Raw genomic sequence first — 22,028 nt, 5'->3', positions numbered from 1 at the left:
AATGTTTTAGGAAATTAATTCAAATCATGAATTCCCTTACAAATTGTAAATTTATATTTTTGGTGTCTTGACTTGCCCTAAAATAAAAAATTTGCTTACACGAGGCAGTAATAACAAAAGAAAAATCAGAGCGTTTCATATTTATATATAGAGTAAAAAAACTGAAACCAATTAATTTACAAATAGGACACATGGAATTATTTAATATAAGAATTGGAATCTATATAAAAAAAGATTCAAGTAAAATTTGATTGGCAACTTTTTTTTTTTTAATTTAAGAGAGCTACCTCAGAGCTAATATAAAATATTAACTTATGCGCTTGTACAAGAAGTCTCAAAAATTAAAAGTAAAAACCACATGATGATGATGATAAAGCCATTTCTCATGTAAGAGAGGGAGTGAAGGAGAGTTTTTTTTTTAATAAAAAAAATAAAATAACCTGGAGGTGGTTATGGGACCGACAATTCCTTAATCCAATTGAGATAGGTTCCCCAAGGATTTTTTATCTAATAAAATTATATATTAGCAGTTTAAATTTTATATAATTATAAATAAGTATTTTGTCATACTTGTATAAACTAAGAATTTCATATTTTAATTTATATTAATAAGCATTTTTTTTAAGTTTCTATACCGTAGTTTGTGTTTAATTTAATGAATACTATTTCATAGTATGAAAAAAAGTGGATAAACCACATGCATTAACTGAAAATAAGTCCAAACAACATCCACTAGAACTGGAGCAAGAACAAAGGATAATTGTCAAATATCCTTATCTTAGCATTAAATAATTTAAAAAATCAAATTTTTGTATGCAATACCATATGTGAACAAGGATCCCCGCAAGGATGGCGACGGAAAGATAGATGCAAGTGGGGTGGGGATTCCCCGAAATATATCTCGGGGTGGGGCGTGGAACGAAAGAAAACTCCTCCCCAACTCACAGGGCGGGGACTGGGAGTGAATTCTCCATCCCGTTCATCGTGGGGATTTTCTGACTTTTAAATTAAATATTATATATATAATATTTGTTAAATGACTCATATGATTAATTTTATTTATTAAAAAATTAATATTAATATAATATTATAATCACCAAATATTTGAGTTTTAAAAAATAATAAAATTTGAAATTTTTTAACTAATTTTTGCATTATGAATTTTATAAATGAATTTGTACCTTTGATTTGTTTTCAAACTTTATGTTATTTGTAATATTTAGTTTGTTATTTTCTCATATATTATATTATGTTTATTTTGAGGAATATTTTATTTATTTTTTTTAATTTCATATATGATGTGTTACATGTATAATGTTATAAGAAAAAAATTTAGTGGGACGGAGATTCTCCAACTTCGTAGGATCTCCATGGGGGAGTGAATAGTCTCCCCTGCAAGAAATTTTGAGGCAGGGAATCCCAATCACGTGGGAAGCGGGGATGGGGATCCCATTCCCCTCCCTGCCCCGCCCCGCTCCGCCCCGCCTCACTTGCATGACATGTTAAGATGAGTAACTGGATTTCCCATCTCCCATTTGTGGTGGGGATAGAGGCATCATCACCCCTAGGGTGATCATAACTTTATTAAAAAAAGGACGATGAAAGAGAGTGCAAAGCTATTAAAGACAAACTGATATAAAAGCTGGGATAAACAACAAGTAGTGGTTGTAATTCTTGCATAGCAATTGCAATTAGATAGAGAGATAGACAATATAGATAATTAGACAAAGCTTTTGAGTGATGAAGCGCATGAAGGGTAAGATCAATCTTTCATAGTGTAATTGAACAGCTGGGATCACACTCTTGGTTTGGGGTCTCAGCCGATACATGAGTGATTTCGTCAACATTGTTATAGATGCAAAGGAAGTCAAGGCTTTATTTTATAGTTGAATTGTATCTCCAAACTCACTTTTGTGGATCCTAGAACTTTATGGATTTTTTTTTGACAAAGGAGCTAAAACAACTAAGAAACACAAAACAATGACAAACCTAAACGGAAACATCTAAAAATAAAGATGGACTCAAAAACTAAAAGCAGACTCAACAACAATTCCCTAGTGCTAATGAGGGATCTCCAAACCACGATGGAAACAAAGAGAGTGAAGGATTGTTTCTAGCATAATTAGCCAAAGCATTGGTAATAGCATTGTGCTCTCTAGGGATAACCTCCAGCACCATAAGAGAAAGCCTTCGCAACAGAGCTCTCAAAGCTACAAGTATATCAGCATATCTCCAAGAGACCTGAGCATCTTCTTGAAGGATCACATATATACTATGACAGTCCGTGTAGAGAAACTCCGAGGTCAAACTCTTCCAGCAACAATGCTCTAGTGCTAACTTGGCAGTGAGAAATTCATCAACAAAACTAGAATCCACAATCACAGCAGTAGTACCTATATACACAATTTGATTAGAGGTAATGGTTATAACAAACCCTAAACCGGTGGGGGGTAGCGACATCAACCTAAGAGGCATCAGTAAAAACTGAGAACAACTGCTTGGAAGTAAAGTTAAGAGAGAAACTACTCTCTTTTGAAAGTTGTGAAATCCTTGGAGTGCTCTTTGACATATTGAAGTCCCTTTTGGAAGACAATATGGAAGTTAGGATTGATTTTGTTGAAAATTAAATTGCACATGACATTCCATAAAGCCCAAGCACAAGAGACAATCAGATCTTTGCATCTCTAGTCACCAATCCTAGCTTTAAGTTTGAAAACTAGCCAGTCCCCCAAAGGATAAGTTCATAATCTGCTCAAGATTTACACTAACAAAATCCACAATGAGACTAACAAATTATGCTTTTATTACACTGCTAAATAACATGTTCGGTTGTTTCCCAACTATAAACCATAAAAAGCATAGTTCTCTCCCAATCCAATTCTCAAGCTGTAAAAAAAAAAAAACTTAAGTGTGGAGTTTACCACGGAGAAACTTCCATAAAAAAAATTGACTTTGGGAGCTACCGGTAGCTTCCATAGTTCACTCCACCCTTTCCACTTAAAGTCTTGCTAGCAATGTGGTTTTTTATGTAAAATAAAGCCTGGAGGCTAAAAGGAAATACAAATGCAACCTAAACAAATCAAAACTACAAGCCAATGTTCTTAGCCGCCTCATTCAACTAGTGAGGAAGATCCATGCCTTGTTGGAAAAGAGACAAAGCCGGATTATAGCGAGCAAAATTAGCTATGTTATGAGCTACCACATTGAAGTCCCTACAAATGACTTCTAATTGCGCTATTGGCATAGTATGAAGCTTCTTTTTGATTGCTTCCAATGTTGCACTAATGTGCCATGAGACAACACTATCTTCATTGTAAATTAGTTGAACCAAACTTTGGCAGACCACATATATGTTGTCCGGTTGAATTCTTCGATATGTGTATTGTTCGAGGGATATCAACAGAGCTCGTGCTTCACTGACTAGTCTAGACTCAACACAAGAGGCCATGGATCCTACAACCACAATAAGATTGCAATTAAAAACTATAATTAAACCAAAACCACATATCATAGATGCACTTGTCCATGATGTATCAGTAAAAACCTCAATTAACTATAATTTCTTGGTTTGTCTGAAATTCTGATATTCAGCTTAGTTTTCAGACATTAAAGTTATTTTGTCATAAATATGTTTAGTCTTCAATTACTAGGCACTAACCTTGTCACTAGCGGTTGAACACTGACCATGTCTACATAAAACTCTAATAAGAGACTATAGTTTTGCACCTTGCTGTCGGTGAAAGAATAATGATTTCTGATATTCTGGCTCGGATCACCGAAGGTAAACAAATGAACTCTGAAATTCTAACTCAAGTCACCAAGTTTAAATAAATGATCTCTGATATTTTGTTTTGGCTATAGTGATTAGGAGACATTTTTTTTATTGTTATTAAATTGTATATTGTTGAACCACTTTGATTTAATGAACTATATTTTGGTAAATATTTATACCATCTGATATGATTTGTTTTGTTTATGAATTTTTGAAATTTCACATGATCCAAATATTTTTTGTGGGTTACTTACTGGGCTTTTAAACTCATAATCTGGTTGTTAAATTTTTTTCAAGATCAGGAGTATAATAGATTAGCAGGAGTGAACAAGTAGCAGATTTGTCCTTGGTGTAATTTGAGCTAAATTTTTGTTTGTATTGTAAACTTTGAGCTTGCATTTAGTAAATTTTGTATATTTTATATTTTTATTTTTGGAATTTATAGTTTTGTTAGATTGTATGTTCTATTTTGAGATAGGTTATGAGGCCTTGCATGCCTATTGTGCTATGCATTATGGGTGTGTGATCATTTGCCAGCGCATCGGTTTCGGGGAGCCGGGTTCGGTGTGTGACATTCAACCTGCAAACCAAGTTCTCCTTACCTTTTTTTTTCAAATTCTTTTGGCTGGAGCATGTAGATCTCTTCTTTAGGATCTCAGTGAAGAAATCCACTTTTGTCATCTATCTGCTTAAGTATAAGTTGAATGTAACACACATCGCCAAAACTACTTGGACCATTGTGAGTCGAGCGATAAGGGAAAATATTTCATTGCAGTCGATTCCTTCTTTCTTAGCATATCCTTTCATTACCAATCTAGCACGATAGCGATCTATTTGATTATCACTATTATGATTGATCTTTTAGACCCATTTATTGCCAATGGGTTTTCTTCCTAGACGTAGTGACACCAGTTCCCGTGTTATATTTTTATGAAGGGCTTAATTTCTTTTTCCATTATTGTCATCCACTGAGATGCGTCTGAATTTTTCACTGTTTCTTGAAGAGTTGATAGCTCTTTATCTTCACCTAGAAGGCAGTATGCAATATTACCCTCTATAATATAGTTAAAATGCCAACTTTTTATCTTTGTTGTACGAGTTGGATGCCAAACTTTTGGAACTTTAGATTCAGCTGGCTCTTGTACCTCGTGCTCTAGTATAGTTTCAGCTTCTTTTAAAGTGCTATCACATTTTACTGATATAGTGTCTATGTACTGATATAGTGTCTATGTTCTCCACTTGTACTGATATAATATCCCTGCTAATGACAACCTTGTGGGTAGTGGGATCCCACAATTGGTACCCCTTGACACTTTCAGCATATCTCAAGAATATACATTTCCCGGATTTTGGGTTCAGTTTTCTAGTTTCTTGGGCATTGTACATCACATACACAAGTCTTCCAAATATGTTAATGTTTGAATAGTCAATTGGCTTACTAGTCCACATCCCCATCAATGTCTTCAACTCAATTATAGTTGATGAATCCCTATTCACCTCATAACAAGCTGTGCTAACTACTTTTTCCAAGATTTTTTTGTCTAGGTCTAGAGCTCCTATCATTGCTCTTGTTCTTTCCAACAGAGTCCTGTTCATCTGCACTGCCATGTTATTTTGTTGAAGAGTGTATGCTGTAGTGAATTTCCTTGTGATACCTTCTTGTTTACAGAATTCATCAAATTCTTTGTCAGTGTATTCCCCTTTATTATCCGCCCTCAAGCACTTAATCTTCTCGCTAGATTCAAGTTCCACCCCATTTTATAAAATTTAAAGACCTGAAACACATCTACGTCTCTCTTGATAGAATACACGCAACATCTCCTGAAATAGTCATCAATAAATAGTATAAAATAATTTAATCCTCCCATGAATGTAACTGGTGTTTACCACATCTCAAATTGAACTAATTCTAGAATTAAATGTGTTAAATTTTAGTTGATGCTAATTGCTCATAATGGCTTGCTCACAAAAGGGTAGTGTTATCTTTGTGAGACTTGGAAGTAGATTTTTCTCTGCAACAATCTTCATTCCTTGCTCTAACATATGTCTATGTTTCCTTTGCTATGCCATTGCGCATCTTTCACTTGGATTACTCTTAGCAACTGAAGCTTCTTTTTCTTGCAAAATCTCTCAATTCAGCATGTATAAATTTGCAGCTATCTTGTCCCCTGTCATACATTCCAATGCTTCTTAAATTATTATCATGGTCTCTTTCTGGACTTCAATTTTGCAACCAAGATCATCAGATTGTTCTATAAACAACATGTTCTCCTTCAGACTCTCCACATGTTTGACTTCTTGAATAGTCCAAACCATGCCATCATACATCTTCAACTTAATGGTGTCAATACCAATGATCTTCAAGGCTTGATCATTGCAATTGTATATTGATCCTCCACAGATAAGTTCATAATGGTGGAACCATTCTCTTTAAAAGGTCATATTAAAAATTTAAAACATGGCTGCTGAATTGAGAAGCCACACATCCCCAAATCTTTTCCATGTAGTCATTACTGCTTCACACACTATGGCATCTCCATCATTTGAAGTGTTTGTAACATCTCTTTGAGGATTGGAATCTTTCTTATATAGATACCAACAATCCTTCTTTAAGTGACCTTTCTTACTATAGCGGTAGCATTTGAAAGTCTTCTTACTCCTTGATTTTGATCTGTCATGATTGTGGCTCCCATTGGAGCCACGTTATATTGATATTCCTCTCAATTTTGTCAAGGCCTCCACTTATTGCGAACTTGCCAACTTGTCTTTCTCATTCTTGTACAGACTCTATTCCTCCATAATAGCAAATGTAATGTCATCGAAGACTAGAATGTCTGTAAGGACATTGTTTGTTAAGTTGATAACGAGTTGATTATATGAGTATGATAAACTTTAGAGTAGAAGTTCTGCACGTTCACTTGACTCTATTTTGTGTCCCAATGATGTGAGTTGGGAAAATAGAGGATTTGTGTTCAAGTGTTCCGTCACTGATTTGGATTCCACCATACGTAGAGTGTAGAGTTCCCTCTTGAAAAAAAACTTGTTGTGGAGTGACTTGGCCTTTTAATAAAAGACACTTATTTTATGTGAAAAACCCCTAAATAAATGCGAGTATAAACCACGTCCAAAAATTCGAGTTATAATCTCTCTAATAATAAAGAGTTACTCTCTCTAATACCATGAGAAAAATGTTACCTCTCAAATTTTTTTTTTTCTCTCCACTTTCTCTCATCCTCACTCTTTTCACTTTCAAATAGTATAATTGACAGCTCCATCTTCTTGCCTATTTATAGGTAAGAGTTGGATAATTAACTATCAATTAACCCACCTAATCTTAGTTTAATCTCACTCACATTTCTCACATGCGCCGGTTAGTGAGCCATAATTGTTGACTTAACATTTACTTCATGGTAAGATTTTGGATTATGATTATCTCAATGCTCTCAGCATGGTCCCTTCCAATCTTTCTATTTTTTGTGGTTGTGATTTGGAAAATTTGAATTATCCATTTATCCATTGCCCCAAAATCAATGATACTTGGACCCGGATCAATGTATACCTGGGTTCCAACATCAGGTTAAGTGGGAACATAGCATATGGTTGTTGGTTAAATCCTTATGATTCCAGGAACCCAAGTTTGGCTACTTCTATCATGGCTGCTACTCTATGACTGATTTAGAAAGCTCGGTGTGATGTAATCTTTGAAGGCGATCGACTAGATTTTTATGAAAATTAGTTGCAAGGCCATTGACCATGTTAAAAATACATTGATGGAATGGAGTATAACATGGAGAAGTTCCTCTTAAATTTTGAACATCATTCTTATGCCAAACTATTATTATTTACTGATGCAACTTGGTCTTTTGATGACACAGCAAGAGGAATGGGTTTTGTTGTTATACACAATGATGATGAGCTCAGCCAAACATGCATGGAGGCAGCGGCCAAGGCGATGGAGTTGGCTCTTCAGCTGGTTACTAATTGGGGTGTCAAGATTGGTGGTGTACTCACAGGCTGTGTTGAAATCTTGAGTGCCATCAAAGACCAGATGGAGCAAGGCAATTGGAGAATTCAGTTGTTGTGAGTAATATCGAAAATGTCCTATTTCAAGATGAAATGCTTCACATCGAGTTGATCTCCGGGGAACAGAATGTTGTAGCTGATAAAGCTGCTGTTGAGGGAAGGAAGTCTCCACAACTGTCTGTATTTCATCAAAAGAGGGAAATATCTTATTGGCTGATGAACATCTACACCAAATTTGATTTTAGATTTTAAAAGTATGTAGGTTGTTGGAGTGTTTGCTGCCCTGCAGCTATTTGGTGTTTTGTTAAGTGTCGGTGTTATTAACTGCTTTGCAGCTTTATTAAAAAAAACCTTTGAATGATTTGATCTGCCAGGACTAAGCAAAAAAGCAAGCAAGGACAAATCTAAGTCAAACAAAATAGTCAATTGGGGGTGAGATGCCAGACGGTGTCTTCCGCCTGCTTAAACTTTTATCTACTTTTTGTCTCTCTGTTTTATTTACTGTATTTTGTACCCCCTCACTTCTGGTGAGAGGATCTCCCACTTTGTACTGTCATCTTTCTTTTCAATAAATCAGTGGTTTATTCACCTTTTTTTTTAAAAAAAAAAATTAGTCACTTGAAGTTAGGTGTAAGAACGCTAGGCCAACACAACGTCCTACCCAATTATGGATTTATTTATGCTCGTGACCGTCGCGAGCCTAAGAAATCTTATGGGTCTAGACCACTCTGATTAAAAAAAACCAACCAAAAGTATTGGAAATGTGGAACTAACCAGATCTCAGAGATTAGGGTTATCAGCAACATTGTTTGGAATTGATTCTTTGTGGATTTATAAACAATAATGTCAACAATATTTGGGCGAATAAACAATAAACAAATGAGCGAGAGAAAGGGAGAGAAGGACAACGAAAAGCACTAGCAATAGAGTATATGTATTGCCTCCGATCGTTCCTAAGTGTAGGGTATACTGGAGACCAGATAGATAGAAAGATAATGCACACAAAATTAAGAGATTCACTTATTAGGGACATCTTGTTAGATCAGAAAAGGTATAATACCCTAGTTGGTCCTCTCATTTTCTCTTCTCTTTTTGAGTCTCTACTTTCGGGAAATGCTCGACTAGTCCCTCTACTTTTGAAAAATGGGAGACCACTTAGTTAAAAATGCTCATTGGTCCTCTACTTTTGAGAATGTGCTGCAGCTTGCTCTAGGGTGGGCACGTTTTTAAAAGTAGAGGGACTGAATGAGGTTTTTCCTGAGTGGGCACGTTTTCGAAAAGTAGAGGACTAATGAGGCGTTTACAGTGAAAGACCGAAAAAAATAGAAGAAAAATCTGAGGGGCTATTTTTGAGTGATTATACCATCGTGATCGACATTATGAATGCAATTCAACAGGAAAAGAAAAATGAGGAACACCATGAGAAAAGGGTGCCGGAAACTGATTTTGCTTACCTCTCTATATAATTTATCTTGCAGGGCCTTCCCTTGATGAGCTTTGAGCGACCCTTGGTGGATGGATGGTCTGGAGAAGCGAAACGAATCTCCTGTGCACTAGTATTCTGAAATAATAAATGGACATAAACATAAAACATAATGCGTGTGTGTATTCTTCTTGTTCTATTCGCACATTATCTTTGGGCCCGTTGAGACGATAAGTAGAATGCACATTTGGCCGGCCCGCACATGCATTTGCAGAGGAAAGCCAGGTCCACTCCCCACTTTCCGCATTTGTATATTTTCCATGGGCTTTTGGGTGGCCTGCCTTATTCATCATATATATATAGGTCATTCACGATTGTGAACGTGAAGTTCTCAGCCTCTCACAGAGGATGAATTAGTTGACTTGTATCATTGTATCATCTGTGTATGTGACAGCTTCAATTCCTTTTCAGAATTTCATTTATGATTACCAGAGTAGCAGTTTACTTTGTCTTCTTTATATGGGTGATGATATATTGAGGTGTATGTTTGGATGGCGACTTCAACCTAATCTGTGAAAGTGAGTTCCACTGAGAAAGCTAAGGACACCCAGATTAATTTAGAGGTGCCAAAACATCTTCATCATCCTTGTACGTCAAAATAACTGAAGTTGTAAAAATTGTATTATGTATAATCCAAAACTTCCATGATTTGTACCAGCGGGGAGCCCTTACTCCATCTAACAAATCGCCTGTGTAGTAGCTTCTATATATCTGCTAAAACTACAGAACAAGGAACCTTGTTTGTGAGGCATGCTAGTCTGAATGGCCCTGTCAAGGAGAGGAACATAACATGAGGGTGGCCTTTTATTTTCATGAAAACCTCGGACGGATAGCGGTCTGATCTGGGAAGAAATTTTTTCGATTAGGACGCACAACCATTCATATTCTCTTTCTAGAAGTATTTAGGCCTTGTTTACCTACCCATACAATCAGTAATCTTGGTAGAGTAAGAATAAGTTGTTCACTGAATTGTCTCTGTAAAAACTGAAGATATTGAGCTAATTACAGAGGCTAGGGACAGTTGAAAATATATCATATAGCTTGTTTTATTTATCATTGAGCCATAAATTAAAATTTAATTTTGAACTAAATAAATGGAATTTGAATTCTTTAAAACAAATTAGTTATATTTTAATTTCAAGTTAAACCGAACCAGGCCCATCAAAGCTGGGGCTAATTTCGAGCTCTAGTTAGACTTAATTTCAAACCGAGTTTGAGCTGGGTCTAACCCAATCTTGGCTCATTCACAGCCATATTATCTTAGGGTTGTTTATTATGTTGGTGATTCATTTAGCAATCAAACAGTAAAACTCAAAATAATACTAATAATAATGATGACAAACTCAGAGATAATTGGATGTGTATTACGAGTCTATCAGGCAGTCTTTTTGTTTTTTCAATCCAGATATGACTTACACCTTCACTTCTTCCCAAAATTAGTGATTTAATTTAATTGAAGTGCGAACTAAGTTGTAGTGACAAACCACAGAAAAATTGAGTCTAATTAAGTCAACCCTCATGCAATTAAGCAGAAAAATTCTAGTCTGCAGTCAGTCACATGCAGAAGAAACCGATCAAGCAGCTGCTAGTATTATTGATGTGTGTTTTTTTTTATACATAAACAGAACTATTATGTGTGAAGGCTTGGAAACACAAAAGCATTGGATCTGAATTTATCATAATTTGAAGGGAGATATATCTACCAAAATCTATGTACTTTATGTAGAACTGAAGTAATGTGAGGGCAGACAGCAGGCAAGGCTATAGTTAGTTTGCAAACACCTTATTTATCAAGGCTCTTTCACCTAATAGCAAAAACGACCTCGCATCCTCAAGGAAGGTTAACCCTATATAAGCTTGCCTTGCCTTGCCCTGCCCTGCCCTGTCATTCCATACAGACACATTAATAATTCCCACATAAATAATAGAGCAGGACAGAAGAAGAGAGAACGAGATCATGGAGTCATGGACTAGATCCTTCGTGCTGGTGCTCTGCCTGTGGCCATTGCTTGTTGATGGCATGGTCCGGCACTACAAGTTCAATGTAAGTAATTTAACATGTTAATTTCCCTCAACAGACAATACATACATACAGATACTTGCTGGGCTGTGCCTGCCTGAAAAATCAAGAAATGAAATTCGGTTGGTTGGTTGGTTCAGGTGGTGATGAAGAACACTACGAGGCTATGCTCTAGTAAACCCATTGTGACGGTGAATGGCAAGTTCCCAGGACCAACCTTGTATGCAAGAGAAGGCGACAATGTGCTTGTCAAGGTCACAAACCACGTCAAATATAATGTGACCATTCACTGGTAAGCAAGCAACTCACTAACAAAGGCTAGCTCTTTTTCCTTTCAAATTCAAATTATTACTTCAATGTGGAATGATGAATGACTGGTAATTAATATATACAACTGTATGGCACAATCTCTGTAATTTATTAGGCATGGGATTAGACAAATTAGGACCGGATGGGCTGATGGGCCGGCTTATATCACTCAGTGCCCAATCCAACCAAAACAAAGTTATGTGTACAATTTCACAATAACCGGGCAAAGAGGCACCCTTCTGTGGCATGCCCACATCCTATGGCTCAGGGCTACTGTGCACGGAGGCATCGTCATTTTGCCCAAGCTTCATGTGCCTTACCCATTTCCTGCTCCTCACAAGGAGGTGATTGTCATCTTAGGTATTATACAATTATACAAACGAGGATCACCGTCGTCTTACTTTACAACAAAAGATTTCGTATTCATATCCATAATTTGTCATAATTAAAATTTTGTGTGCTTTGAACCAATGACTCAAAATATTAACAGGAGAATGGTGGAAGTCTGACACAGAAGCAGTGATCAATGAGGCCCTAAAATCCGGTCTGGCTCCAAATGTTTCAGATGCGCACACTATCAATGGTCATCCAGGGGCCTATGTCAACTTGTGCCACTTCACAAGGTAAAATATATTGAAGTTTGGTGACTAACAGTAATGATGATTTTCATGTGATTTAGTCTAGCTACCAACTTTTTTTTTTTTTTTACAAATTGTTGGATGATTTCGAACACGCAGATGGCTTCAAACTGAAGGTGGATAGTGGGAAGACATACATGCTTAGGATTATCAATGCTGCGCTCAATGAGGAGCTATTTTTCAAGGTTGCTGGGCATCAACTGACAGTTGTGGAAGTGGATGCTGTGTACACTAAGCCATTTAAGACGGATACAATACTGATAGCACCAGGCCAAACCACAAATGTGCTCTTGACTGCTGATCAAGGTGCAGGACGATACCTTGTGACTACCTCTCCCTTCATGGATTCTCCTATTGCTGTGGATAACAAGACCGCTACCGCCACTGTTCATTACACCAACACTGTCGCCACAAGTACTATTACGACCACCAATCCTCCTCCTCAGAATGCAACCCCTGTGGCATCCAACTTCATTGATTCACTCCGTAGCCTAAACTCCGAACAATATCCAGCCAAAGTGCCTTTGAAAGTGGACCATTCCCTTTTGTTCACAGTTGGTCTGGGCATCAACCCATGCCCCACTTGCGCAGCAGGCAATGGAAGTCGGGCTGTGGCAGCCATTAACAATGTGAGCTTTGTGATGCCAACCACTCCGCTCCTTCAAGCGCATTATTTCAACATAAGTGGGGTTTTCACAAAAGATTTCCCCGGAAACCCTCCCATAGCCTTCAATTTCACAAGCAGTGGTCCAGCAAACAGGCAAACCATGAGTGGGACAAGGCTGTATCCGCTTGCTTATAACTCAACCGTGCAAATTGTATTACAAGACACAGGGATCATTGTCCCCGAAAACCACCCACTTCATTTGCATGGATTTAATTTCTTTGCGGTTGGGCGTGGGTTAGGAAATTATGATCCAAAAACATCTCCAAAAACATTTAATCTTATTGATCCCATTGAGAGGAATACCATTGGTGTTCCCTCTGGAGGATGGACCGCTATTCGATTCAGAGCCGATAATCCGGGTAATTTTTTATTATATTACTATATATTTTCAAATACACTTTTAAGTTGATTTGATGATGTGCTTACCATCACCTTTCCTTGGCCTGTAGGAGTCTGGTTTTTACATTGTCATTTAGAAGTGCACACTACTTGGGGGTTGAAGATGGCCTTTGTTGTGGACAACGGGAAAGGACCAAATGAGTCTTTGTTACCACCTCCCAAGGATTTACCAATTTGTTAAACTAGCCATGATTCTACTGGACAAGATCCTCTCATTTGTCCAAGATTGTTGTAATAACCAGAACCGGGTTATTCTTTGGGTTTACGTTTTTTTTTTTTTCTGAATTTTTCTAAATAATATCTGTTTGGATGTTAAATTGATTATGAAAATATAATAACATTTTCCAATAAAAGAGTTGATATTTTATTTTCCATTTAAATCAAAATTCGAGATCAAGAACCTATATAAGGGTTGTTCGTATTATTTTTTTTATTTTTTTTTAATTCACATCATATCTCAAAAGCAGCTTGAAAATAAATAAGCTAAAAAAAATGTGAGATGAAATCAATCAATTTTTATTTGATCAAGTGATAATTGTTATGAACAAACTTTCATTATTATTATTATTTATTGAATAAAATAGATAAATTATAAATATATTAAAAAATAACAAATACAAACAATGGCTAAATATAAAAAATAATAATAATGATATCCAAAGACAAAATAACTAGCTTTAAGTCTATCACAAGTATATATATATATAGGCCATTCGAAGTAGAAAAGGTAAGTCGGATATTATTCCATCGAGGATGATTCAAGTACAAAATGAATAATTCTTTTTATTATCTATATAAGTCAAATTAAGAATAATAAAACTTAAAATAAAATGTAAAATTTAAATTGAGGTTGGAGAATATATAGATAAAATGCCTATAGGATTCAAATTTCATCAACTAAATCCTTTAAAAAAAATAATCAAAGCTAGATAGACTAAATTAATTCAGAATGAACAAAATCCCTAATGTAATAATATAAGCTATACTTATATTTGTATATAATATATATCCACTTTTCTAATATAAGCTCATTAATAATAAAAGAATGGGTAAATAATTTTTTTTATCTTTTTCATAGTGATCATTTAACTTTAAAAGTTATGATTTTATCCATTAATTTTAGTTTTCATTATAATTTAATCATTTACTCCGTATTGGTTTGTCTTTTGCTTCATTATTTATTTATCGATTTTGTCTATGAAAGAAATAAAAAAAATTAGTTCATTTAAACATACATCATTAACAAAAACTCATATGTGAAATATTACTTGACACATCTTTTTTTAAGGGTAATATCTAAATTAATATATGGCTCGTGTGGTTATAAGTAGTTTATTTATTTATAAATTTTTTTTATAAGTATAAATTAGATTTAACCATCTCCAACCCACAATCCCAAATTTCTATCCCAAATCCCAAATTTGGTCTTACTACAGGAAATTTTACTCCAACCACAAATCTCAAATTTTATCCCAAAAAAGAATATTCTTATAATATTCTTTTCATATATTATTTTCTTATAACAACCACTTTTTCATCATCAAATCCATTTTGAGTCTATTTCGATAATATAGTGAAAGTCTGTAGTGATTTACTAGAATATTAGTTTTAATTTAATTAGTTTTACATTGTATTAGCTTTTTATTAAGGTTATTTTTCAATAAAATTTCAACTATTCCTATTTTATAAATTTATTATATATTAATAATTATCAATTTTAGTTATTAATTAAATAATTATCATTATTGATTATTAATTAATTACACACAAATTAATATTATAAATAACTACTTATAATTATATTAATGAAATAATAATTTTATATTTTTCATTACAATAATAAAAACAATAAAAAAATAAAAATATAATAAAAAATAAAAAATAATGTGGGACCCCAAATTTGAAGTTCAGATAGTGTGACTCAAATTTGGGGTCTAGATTATCTAGAAACCCAAATTTGGGGTGGGATTTGAGTGTGGGTTGGAGTACTCTACATTCAAATTCCACCCTAAATTTGGGATTTGGGTGTAAGGTTGGAGATGGTCTTAGTACAACAGCAAAGGGATAAGATAGGGCTAAATTGTGGTCCTTGTTGAAGGACCGTGTCGCCACCCGTAACAGAGGAAAAGAAAAATCTGGAAAATATCTCATCTGCAAGGAATCGATATATGTGCGTGGCAGCTTCCTCCTTTCTGAAACACATCGGAAGGGATAGCCTAATCTAGGTTTGAAAACTAAAAAATAAACTCACCGGTAAGTTTTCTTCTTTCTTTCTTTCTTTCCGTTAGTCCTCTCAGTGACGGGCGGATGATGTTCATTGGGATCTCAATTCCCAAACAATCAGAGATAGAATAGAAATATAGATTAGAATAGAATTGAATGGCGTGTTGTTAACTTAGTCGTCATCTTCATTCTTGGCTTTGTTTCGTCCCAGCAGGAGCAGGGATAGGGGTTAGGGAACAGAGTGCCAATGGCGTGCATTAATTCGACATTAACCTGTGCCTTGAAGAACGGCATCTATCTTTCTTCTCACCGGGGATCTTTCTTGCCTGGATTTGAACGCTTGCCCACTCTCAGGAATTCTGGTCCCAGAGCCACTTTAACTACCTCCTCCACCGATGATGATGATGGTGATGATTCAACAACATCAAAAGTGAAGGACAGGAGGAGGCATATCTCACACACTGTTGATCCTGACTCTCCTGCTTTTCTCCCGCTTCCTTCCTTCCAGGAATGCTTTCCCAAGAGCACCAAGGAATACAGGTACCTTTGCAACTATGTTCATCCCCATACATAACGTGACTTAACTTGACCTTGTTTCCATCCAATCCTTTTTTTTATTTTTTTTTTCTCAGAAGAAAAAAATGTCTGTTTTGCCTTGTTTTGCAGTGAAATTGTTCACGAACCAACGGGACATGTGCTTCAAGTTCCCTTTCGAAGGATCCATCTATCTGGAGAGGACCGATACTTTGACACTTATGATACCAGTGGCCCACAAAACATTGATCCGCGACTTGGTAAATTTTCTTTGTCATCTTCACCATTCTTTCCTATGCTTATTGATACTTATTAGGCGAATGTTTGTTTTCACGGTACGGTTTTATGTCTGTGCTATTCAATTTTCGTTTCAATTTGTTACTGAATGTGTGCGTGTGAGTCTGCTTTATTAGTTTTAGCTTCCACAGCTGTGTGTGGCTATATATACTTGCTTTGTTTTTCAGACATGTTTTGGTTTGTTCCATGCCTGTAACTCAGCCTTCTAAATGGCTAAACTTTTAAGCTTCATCTCTCAGAATGCTGTTGGTCTCATTCAAATTTTCCTTGATTCATTTTGAACTGTGTAACAGGTCTTCCCAAGATTCGCAAAGACTGGGTTGACAAACGAGAGAACTTCGGTGGACCCAGATGTACGCAGATGTTCTATGCCAAGCAAGGTCTTATTACTGAAGAGATGTTGTTCTGTGCCACCCGTGAGAAGCTTGACCCAGAATTTGTGCGTTCAGAGATTGCACGGGGGCGTGCTATCATCCCTTCTAATAAGAAGCACTTGGAGTTGGAGCCTATGCTTGTTGGTAGGAACTTCTTGGTCAAAGTCAATGCAAATATCGGAAATTCAGCAGTGACAAGCTCTATTGAAGAAGAAGTGCATAAGCTTCAATGGGCAACAATGTGGGGTGCTGATACAGTGATGGACCTCTCTACAGGTCGGCATATCCATGAGACACGTGAATGGATTTTACGTAATTCTGGAGTGCCAGTGGGAACTGTACCTATCTATCAAGCACTTGAGAAAGTGAATGGCATCGCAGAAAATCTCAACTGGGATATTTTTCGTGATACTCTTATTGAACAAGCTGAGCAGGGTGTGGATTACTTCACAATCCATGCTGGAGTGCTGCTTCGTTACATCCCTCTTACAGCAAAACGGATGACTGGTATTGTTTCTAGAGGAGGATCTATTCATGCAAAATGGTGCTTGGCATATCACAAAGAGAACTTTGCATATGAGCATTGGGATGACATCCTTGACATATGCAATAAATATGATGTGGCACTTTCGATTGGTGATGGATTGAGACCAGGTTCTATTTATGATGCCAATGACTCTGCTCAGTTTGCAGAGCTTCTTACACAGGGGGAGTTGACACGTCGAGCATGGGAGAAGGATGTACAGGTATGCTCATTAATAAGATCTTTTTTCAAATAACATTTAGATATTTGTTATCAGTGATAGTTGTGATGAAGTTTGAATGAAACTGTCTTGTTGCTGCTACTTTTGTTATTATGTAGGTGATGAATGAAGGTCCCGGACATATTCCTATGCATAAAATTCCTGAAAATATGGAAAAGCAGTTGGAATGGTGCAATGAGGCACCATTTTATACTCTTGGTCCATTGACTACTGATATTGCTCCTGGATATGATCACATCACTTCAGCCATTGGTGCTGCTAATATAGGAGCACTTGGTACCGCCCTTCTCTGCTACGTCACACCAAAGGAGCACCTAGGTCTGCCGAATCGTGATGATGTTAAGGCAGGTGTTATATCATACAAGATAGCTGCTCATGCAGCTGATCTAGCAAAAGGCCATCCTCATGCACAAGCTTGGGATGATGCTCTGAGTAAGGCAAGATTTGAATTTCGGTGGATGGACCAGTTTGCATTGTCATTAGATCCTATGACTGCCATGGCTTTCCATGATGAAACCCTGCCATCAGAGGGTGCCAAGTTGGCACATTTCTGTTCTATGTGCGGACCAAAGTTTTGCTCTATGAAAATCACAGAAGATGTGCGGAGGTATGCTGAGGAACATGGATATGGGACTGCAGAGGAAGCTGTGCAACGGGGAATGGATGCCATGAGTGCTGAGTTTTTAGCTGCCAAGAAAACTGTTAGCGGTGAGCAGCATGGGGAAGTTGGGGGTGAAATCTACCTTCCAGAAAATTACATTTTGCGCAAATGAAGGTGTGCATTAGTTTGGCCATCACGTAATTTCCTTGGCTTTATGTTAAATTCCAATAGAACTAAACTGGTGAAGAATATTTTTCTTCTCTGATTGAAAATTTGGCGATAACACAATTTCCGTAGCATCGGTCATATGAGTATGTCCATTAGGTTACCCATGATTATCTGATGCTATTACTCAGAACCATGGGGCTCTTATCATATCAAAGGCTGCCTCCTTTTAGGAAGTTTTTTGATAGAACCAAGTTTACTTTTGGTGGGCTCACGTTCCAAACTTTGTATATCACCAACTTACTCTCCAAACCTTAATCCATTGTGTTTTTTTTTGAATGCTGAAGTTACCGTCGGGCAACATGCCACAGAAGGTTCTGATTGTTAATATTCTTGGCTTGTGCACATTTCAAAAATGGCCGTTGATCATATTAAAGCAGAGCATAAATCTTATTATACTCAGCAATGACTTCATTTTATCTTCTCTCACTCTCAGGGACAATTGTGGGTACGATTCTCTTGGAGCTAGAAGATTTGGTGTTGCTTTATTTTGTTTTAGTGGACAGGAGCCATTCTTATGGAGCCTTGGTAAGGTTAAAGAATAATCAGTTGAATAATCAAAGCATCTTTTGCTTTGTTTATCACTTATTCTTCTTTAGTTGAACTTTTACATGGACAAGTGACTTCCTTTTGTGTTCTACTAAATTTATATTGAATGATTTATTGATGAGAAATTGCACCGGGGGTGCCTGCATCTGCTTCTGCCCATGCCATTTTGGTTTAAGACAGGGGCTGAGAGCAGGCTGAGAAAGTCCCTTTGAACCTGAACAGGATAATGCCTGCGTAGGGAGTGTGCAATTGTTTTCTTTGTTTCCTTTTTTGTGAATGTTCAGGGAAACATGCATCCCATGGTTCCAGCTAGCTGATTCAACACTTCTTGGCATTGGCATTGAAGTTGCTTACTGGGAAGTAAACCCATTTGAACACTTGATCTGAACGGCACTTTTTTTTTTCTTTAATCTTTCTAAGTTCTGAGTAGGATTGACCTTCCCTCTCAACAACAGGAGGTAACAGCATTATTATCCAGTGAACTAGATTTTAGATTTGAAGGATTACTAGGATAAGTTCTCCCTTAAGATGTGAAGTTATTTATCACTGGTGTGGTTTTGTTTGTCTTTGATTACTATGGATCTATGGGGTCGTAGAAGATGCATAGCGTCTGTAATAGGTTATATGCAATTACTTGTAAATTCTAGACTCTCCATGCATCATATAGGGTGAAAAAATAGTGTTGTTTCAAGAGTTATAATCCCTCTATTCTGGGGAGTGGAAAACACATGTTTGGGCAGCATATATAAGATAGTTTTCATATGCTTCAGTTGGTTTTATGTGAGCCCAAAAATTCACTTTTACTAAAGCTTGTGAAGTAATCAGGCTTCTCGGTTTCTTCCCTTTGTTTAAAGCTTAAACTTAAGCAGTTTGAGTAATGTATTTTAGCTATTGCAATAGATGGATCTCTGAGCAGCCAGGAAATGTTGGTGCAGGCTGCGAAAGTCCCTTTGAACATGACCAGGGTAATACCTGCGAGGGGAATGTTCAGTGCTTCTATGTTTTTCTTTTGATGGTAGCCAGGTGGATGGGTGGATGAGTTCTCGCTAGGCTTATCTTGCTGCTTTCTGGAGCAAACCTGTAGAGTTACATCCGGACATCAAGCATCACATTTATCACGTTTGAAATGTTATGGTTTAGATGTTTGAACTTCATTGCCTAAGTATGTACAAAGTTTGACAAGAAACAAGCGCGTGACAAATATTTATATATATTTTTATGAAGTAATATTTAGATTTTAGATTTTCTGTGTGTTGCATGGGGCCTGAAGTCAAGTATGTGCATATATTGATTATATTCACTTAGAATATTTTTGTTATTTGAATTTTTTTTCTTAATTTCTTGTTTCTTCTTAATGGTACTGATTTATTTATTTATTTTTAAATAGCACTGGGATGAATAAAGAAGGGACACCTTTTGAAATAAGATTATCATATTAAATAATCTTTACAACGGTCTCTTATTAAACTAAGGGAGTGTTTGATTGCCATACTTGGAGTGGGAATGAGCCATGAATGGGTCTAATTTTTTGTTTGGCTGTGTATGCATGGGAGTGAGGCATGAGTAAGGAGTAAAATCATGTGTCATAAATTTGAAAGAATTTTTTATTCTTTAATGATAAAGATAAAATGACAATTTTGCCTAACATTGAAGCCATGTATTGTATTTTATTTTTTTTAATTTAAAATAGTATGTTCTACATTCTGATTTTAACATTCAATTGTTAATGTTAAGTATAATAATTAAAAAAAAATGAAAATTTATAATTAGCAATTTAATATTTTATAGAAAACATCTTAATTTTGATATATGATTAACTTAGGTAATTAATAACTATATAATGATCCAATAAGCTATTAAAATTAAATATTTATTTATTATAATTAAATAATTTTAATATTCTCTCTCATTTTCATTTCCCTCTAATCCTTTTCTATTCCATTTTTACAACCAAATGCCTCCCTAACATTATGCCTCTACTTTAGCTATGATGTTTTTGGCGCATAGGACTTGCCATTTTAGGGTGTGTTTGTTTGGGTGTATTTGGTTTTATATTACTTTATGAAATTCATTGTTTGTTTGAGTGTATTTGCAAATCCTGATGTAATTGGGATTACATCACAATAGTTTTTTTGGTGTATTTGGTTTTACGCCCAAATTGGGCGTAAAACCAAATCCCGAGAGTTGAAAACTAATGTATATATATACATACATGCATACATACACATACACATACACATACATATACATCTATATATTTATATAAACATATACAGGTACTTTTACACATATACATATACATACTTATATACATATACTTATACATATATATATATATGCACATACATATATGTATACATATACTTATACATATATATATATATACTTGTATACATATATGTATATGTATATACATATACTTATACAGCTATATATATACTTATATACATATATGTATATACATATACATACATATACATGTACTTATACATATATATATATATATTTATATACATACATATATATACATATATATATATATACACATATACATGTACTTATACAGATATATATATACACTCATATACATATATGCATATATACACATATATATACGTATATTTATACATATAATATACTCATATACATATATACATATATGCATATATACACACATATACGCATGCATTTTCCAATTACAGATTTACAAATCCTTTCAAACAAACATAAAATTTTATAATACAATAATTTCAGTTACATCTAACCAAACACAAGATTTGACTGCACTGTATTTTGAAAACCAAGTATTTCTAATTACATTGTAATTAAAAATCCACTGTATTTAGAATTACATCCAACCAAACGCCCCCTTAAAGTTTTCTTATTATAATTTTTTTTTAGATTTTTATTTTTACTTCCTTTTACATTTAATATTTATTTTTAAATTTTTCTTCCTTATTCTAATATATCCATGTACTATAATATAAATTTTTCTAAAACTAAGAAAACAATTTGACTTTATCTATTGTACATACAAATTAATTTTAAAAGTTTCGGCTATATCTTTAACATCTCCCCATTTGGCAAGTATTTTAATTAAACATGGATTCATCTGGTCATTTTTTTTAAAATAATACAAATATTTTATTT

At 35.3% G+C, this 22,028-nt stretch overlaps 1 protein-coding gene and 1 pseudogene across 5 annotated transcripts; both read left to right on the top strand.

Annotated features, from left to right (window-relative positions):
- Window positions 1-11,161: 11,161 nt before the first annotated feature.
- Window positions 11,162-13,685, top strand: LOC120265936 (annotated as a pseudogene).
- A 1,732-nt stretch (window positions 13,686-15,417) lies between these two features.
- On the top strand, window positions 15,418-20,122 carry LOC120264709 (phosphomethylpyrimidine synthase, chloroplastic). Of its 5 annotated transcripts, none has more exons than XR_005537528.1 (7): window positions 15,418-15,564; window positions 15,749-16,074; window positions 16,201-16,328; window positions 16,659-17,485; window positions 17,602-18,278; window positions 18,766-18,857; window positions 19,814-20,122. XR_005537528.1 is itself a non-coding variant. In XM_039272533.1 (6 exons), exons 2-5 carry the CDS (start codon window positions 15,782-15,784, stop codon window positions 18,274-18,276), a joined length of 1,923 nt encoding a protein of 640 aa, XP_039128467.1. In that variant the 5' UTR covers window positions 15,418-15,564; window positions 15,749-15,781; the 3' UTR covers window positions 18,277-18,278; window positions 18,766-19,023. The 5 variants fall into 5 exon arrangements, 1 of the variants encoding a protein (XP_039128467.1); XR_005537525.1 differs by having other exon boundaries at window positions 19,059-20,122; XR_005537527.1 differs by having other exon boundaries at window positions 19,055-20,122.
- The last annotated feature ends 1,906 nt before the right edge of the window (window positions 20,123-22,028 follow it).

Source organism: Dioscorea cayenensis, chromosome 7 (assembly GCF_009730915.1).
Source record: "Dioscorea cayenensis subsp. rotundata cultivar TDr96_F1 chromosome 7, TDr96_F1_v2_PseudoChromosome.rev07_lg8_w22 25.fasta, whole genome shotgun sequence".
NCBI lineage: Eukaryota > Viridiplantae > Streptophyta > Magnoliopsida > Dioscoreales > Dioscoreaceae > Dioscorea > Dioscorea cayenensis.
Note: the sequence above shows the minus strand (reverse complement) of the source record. Positions and strands in the feature narration are given on the sequence as shown.

Bases quoted from the DNA above. Each gene is read 5' to 3' on its own strand.
- LOC120264709 (XM_039272533.1), top strand. From the start codon at position 15,782: ATGGCGTGCATTAATTCGACATTAACCTGTGCCTTGAAGAACGGCATC. The intron at 16,075-16,200 runs GTACCTTTGCAA...CTTGTTTTGCAG, and splicing joins AAGAGCACCAAGGAATACAG to TGAAATTGTTCACGAACCAA. The intron at 17,486-17,601 runs GTATGCTCATTA...GTTATTATGTAG, and splicing joins CATGGGAGAAGGATGTACAG to GTGATGAATGAAGGTCCCGG.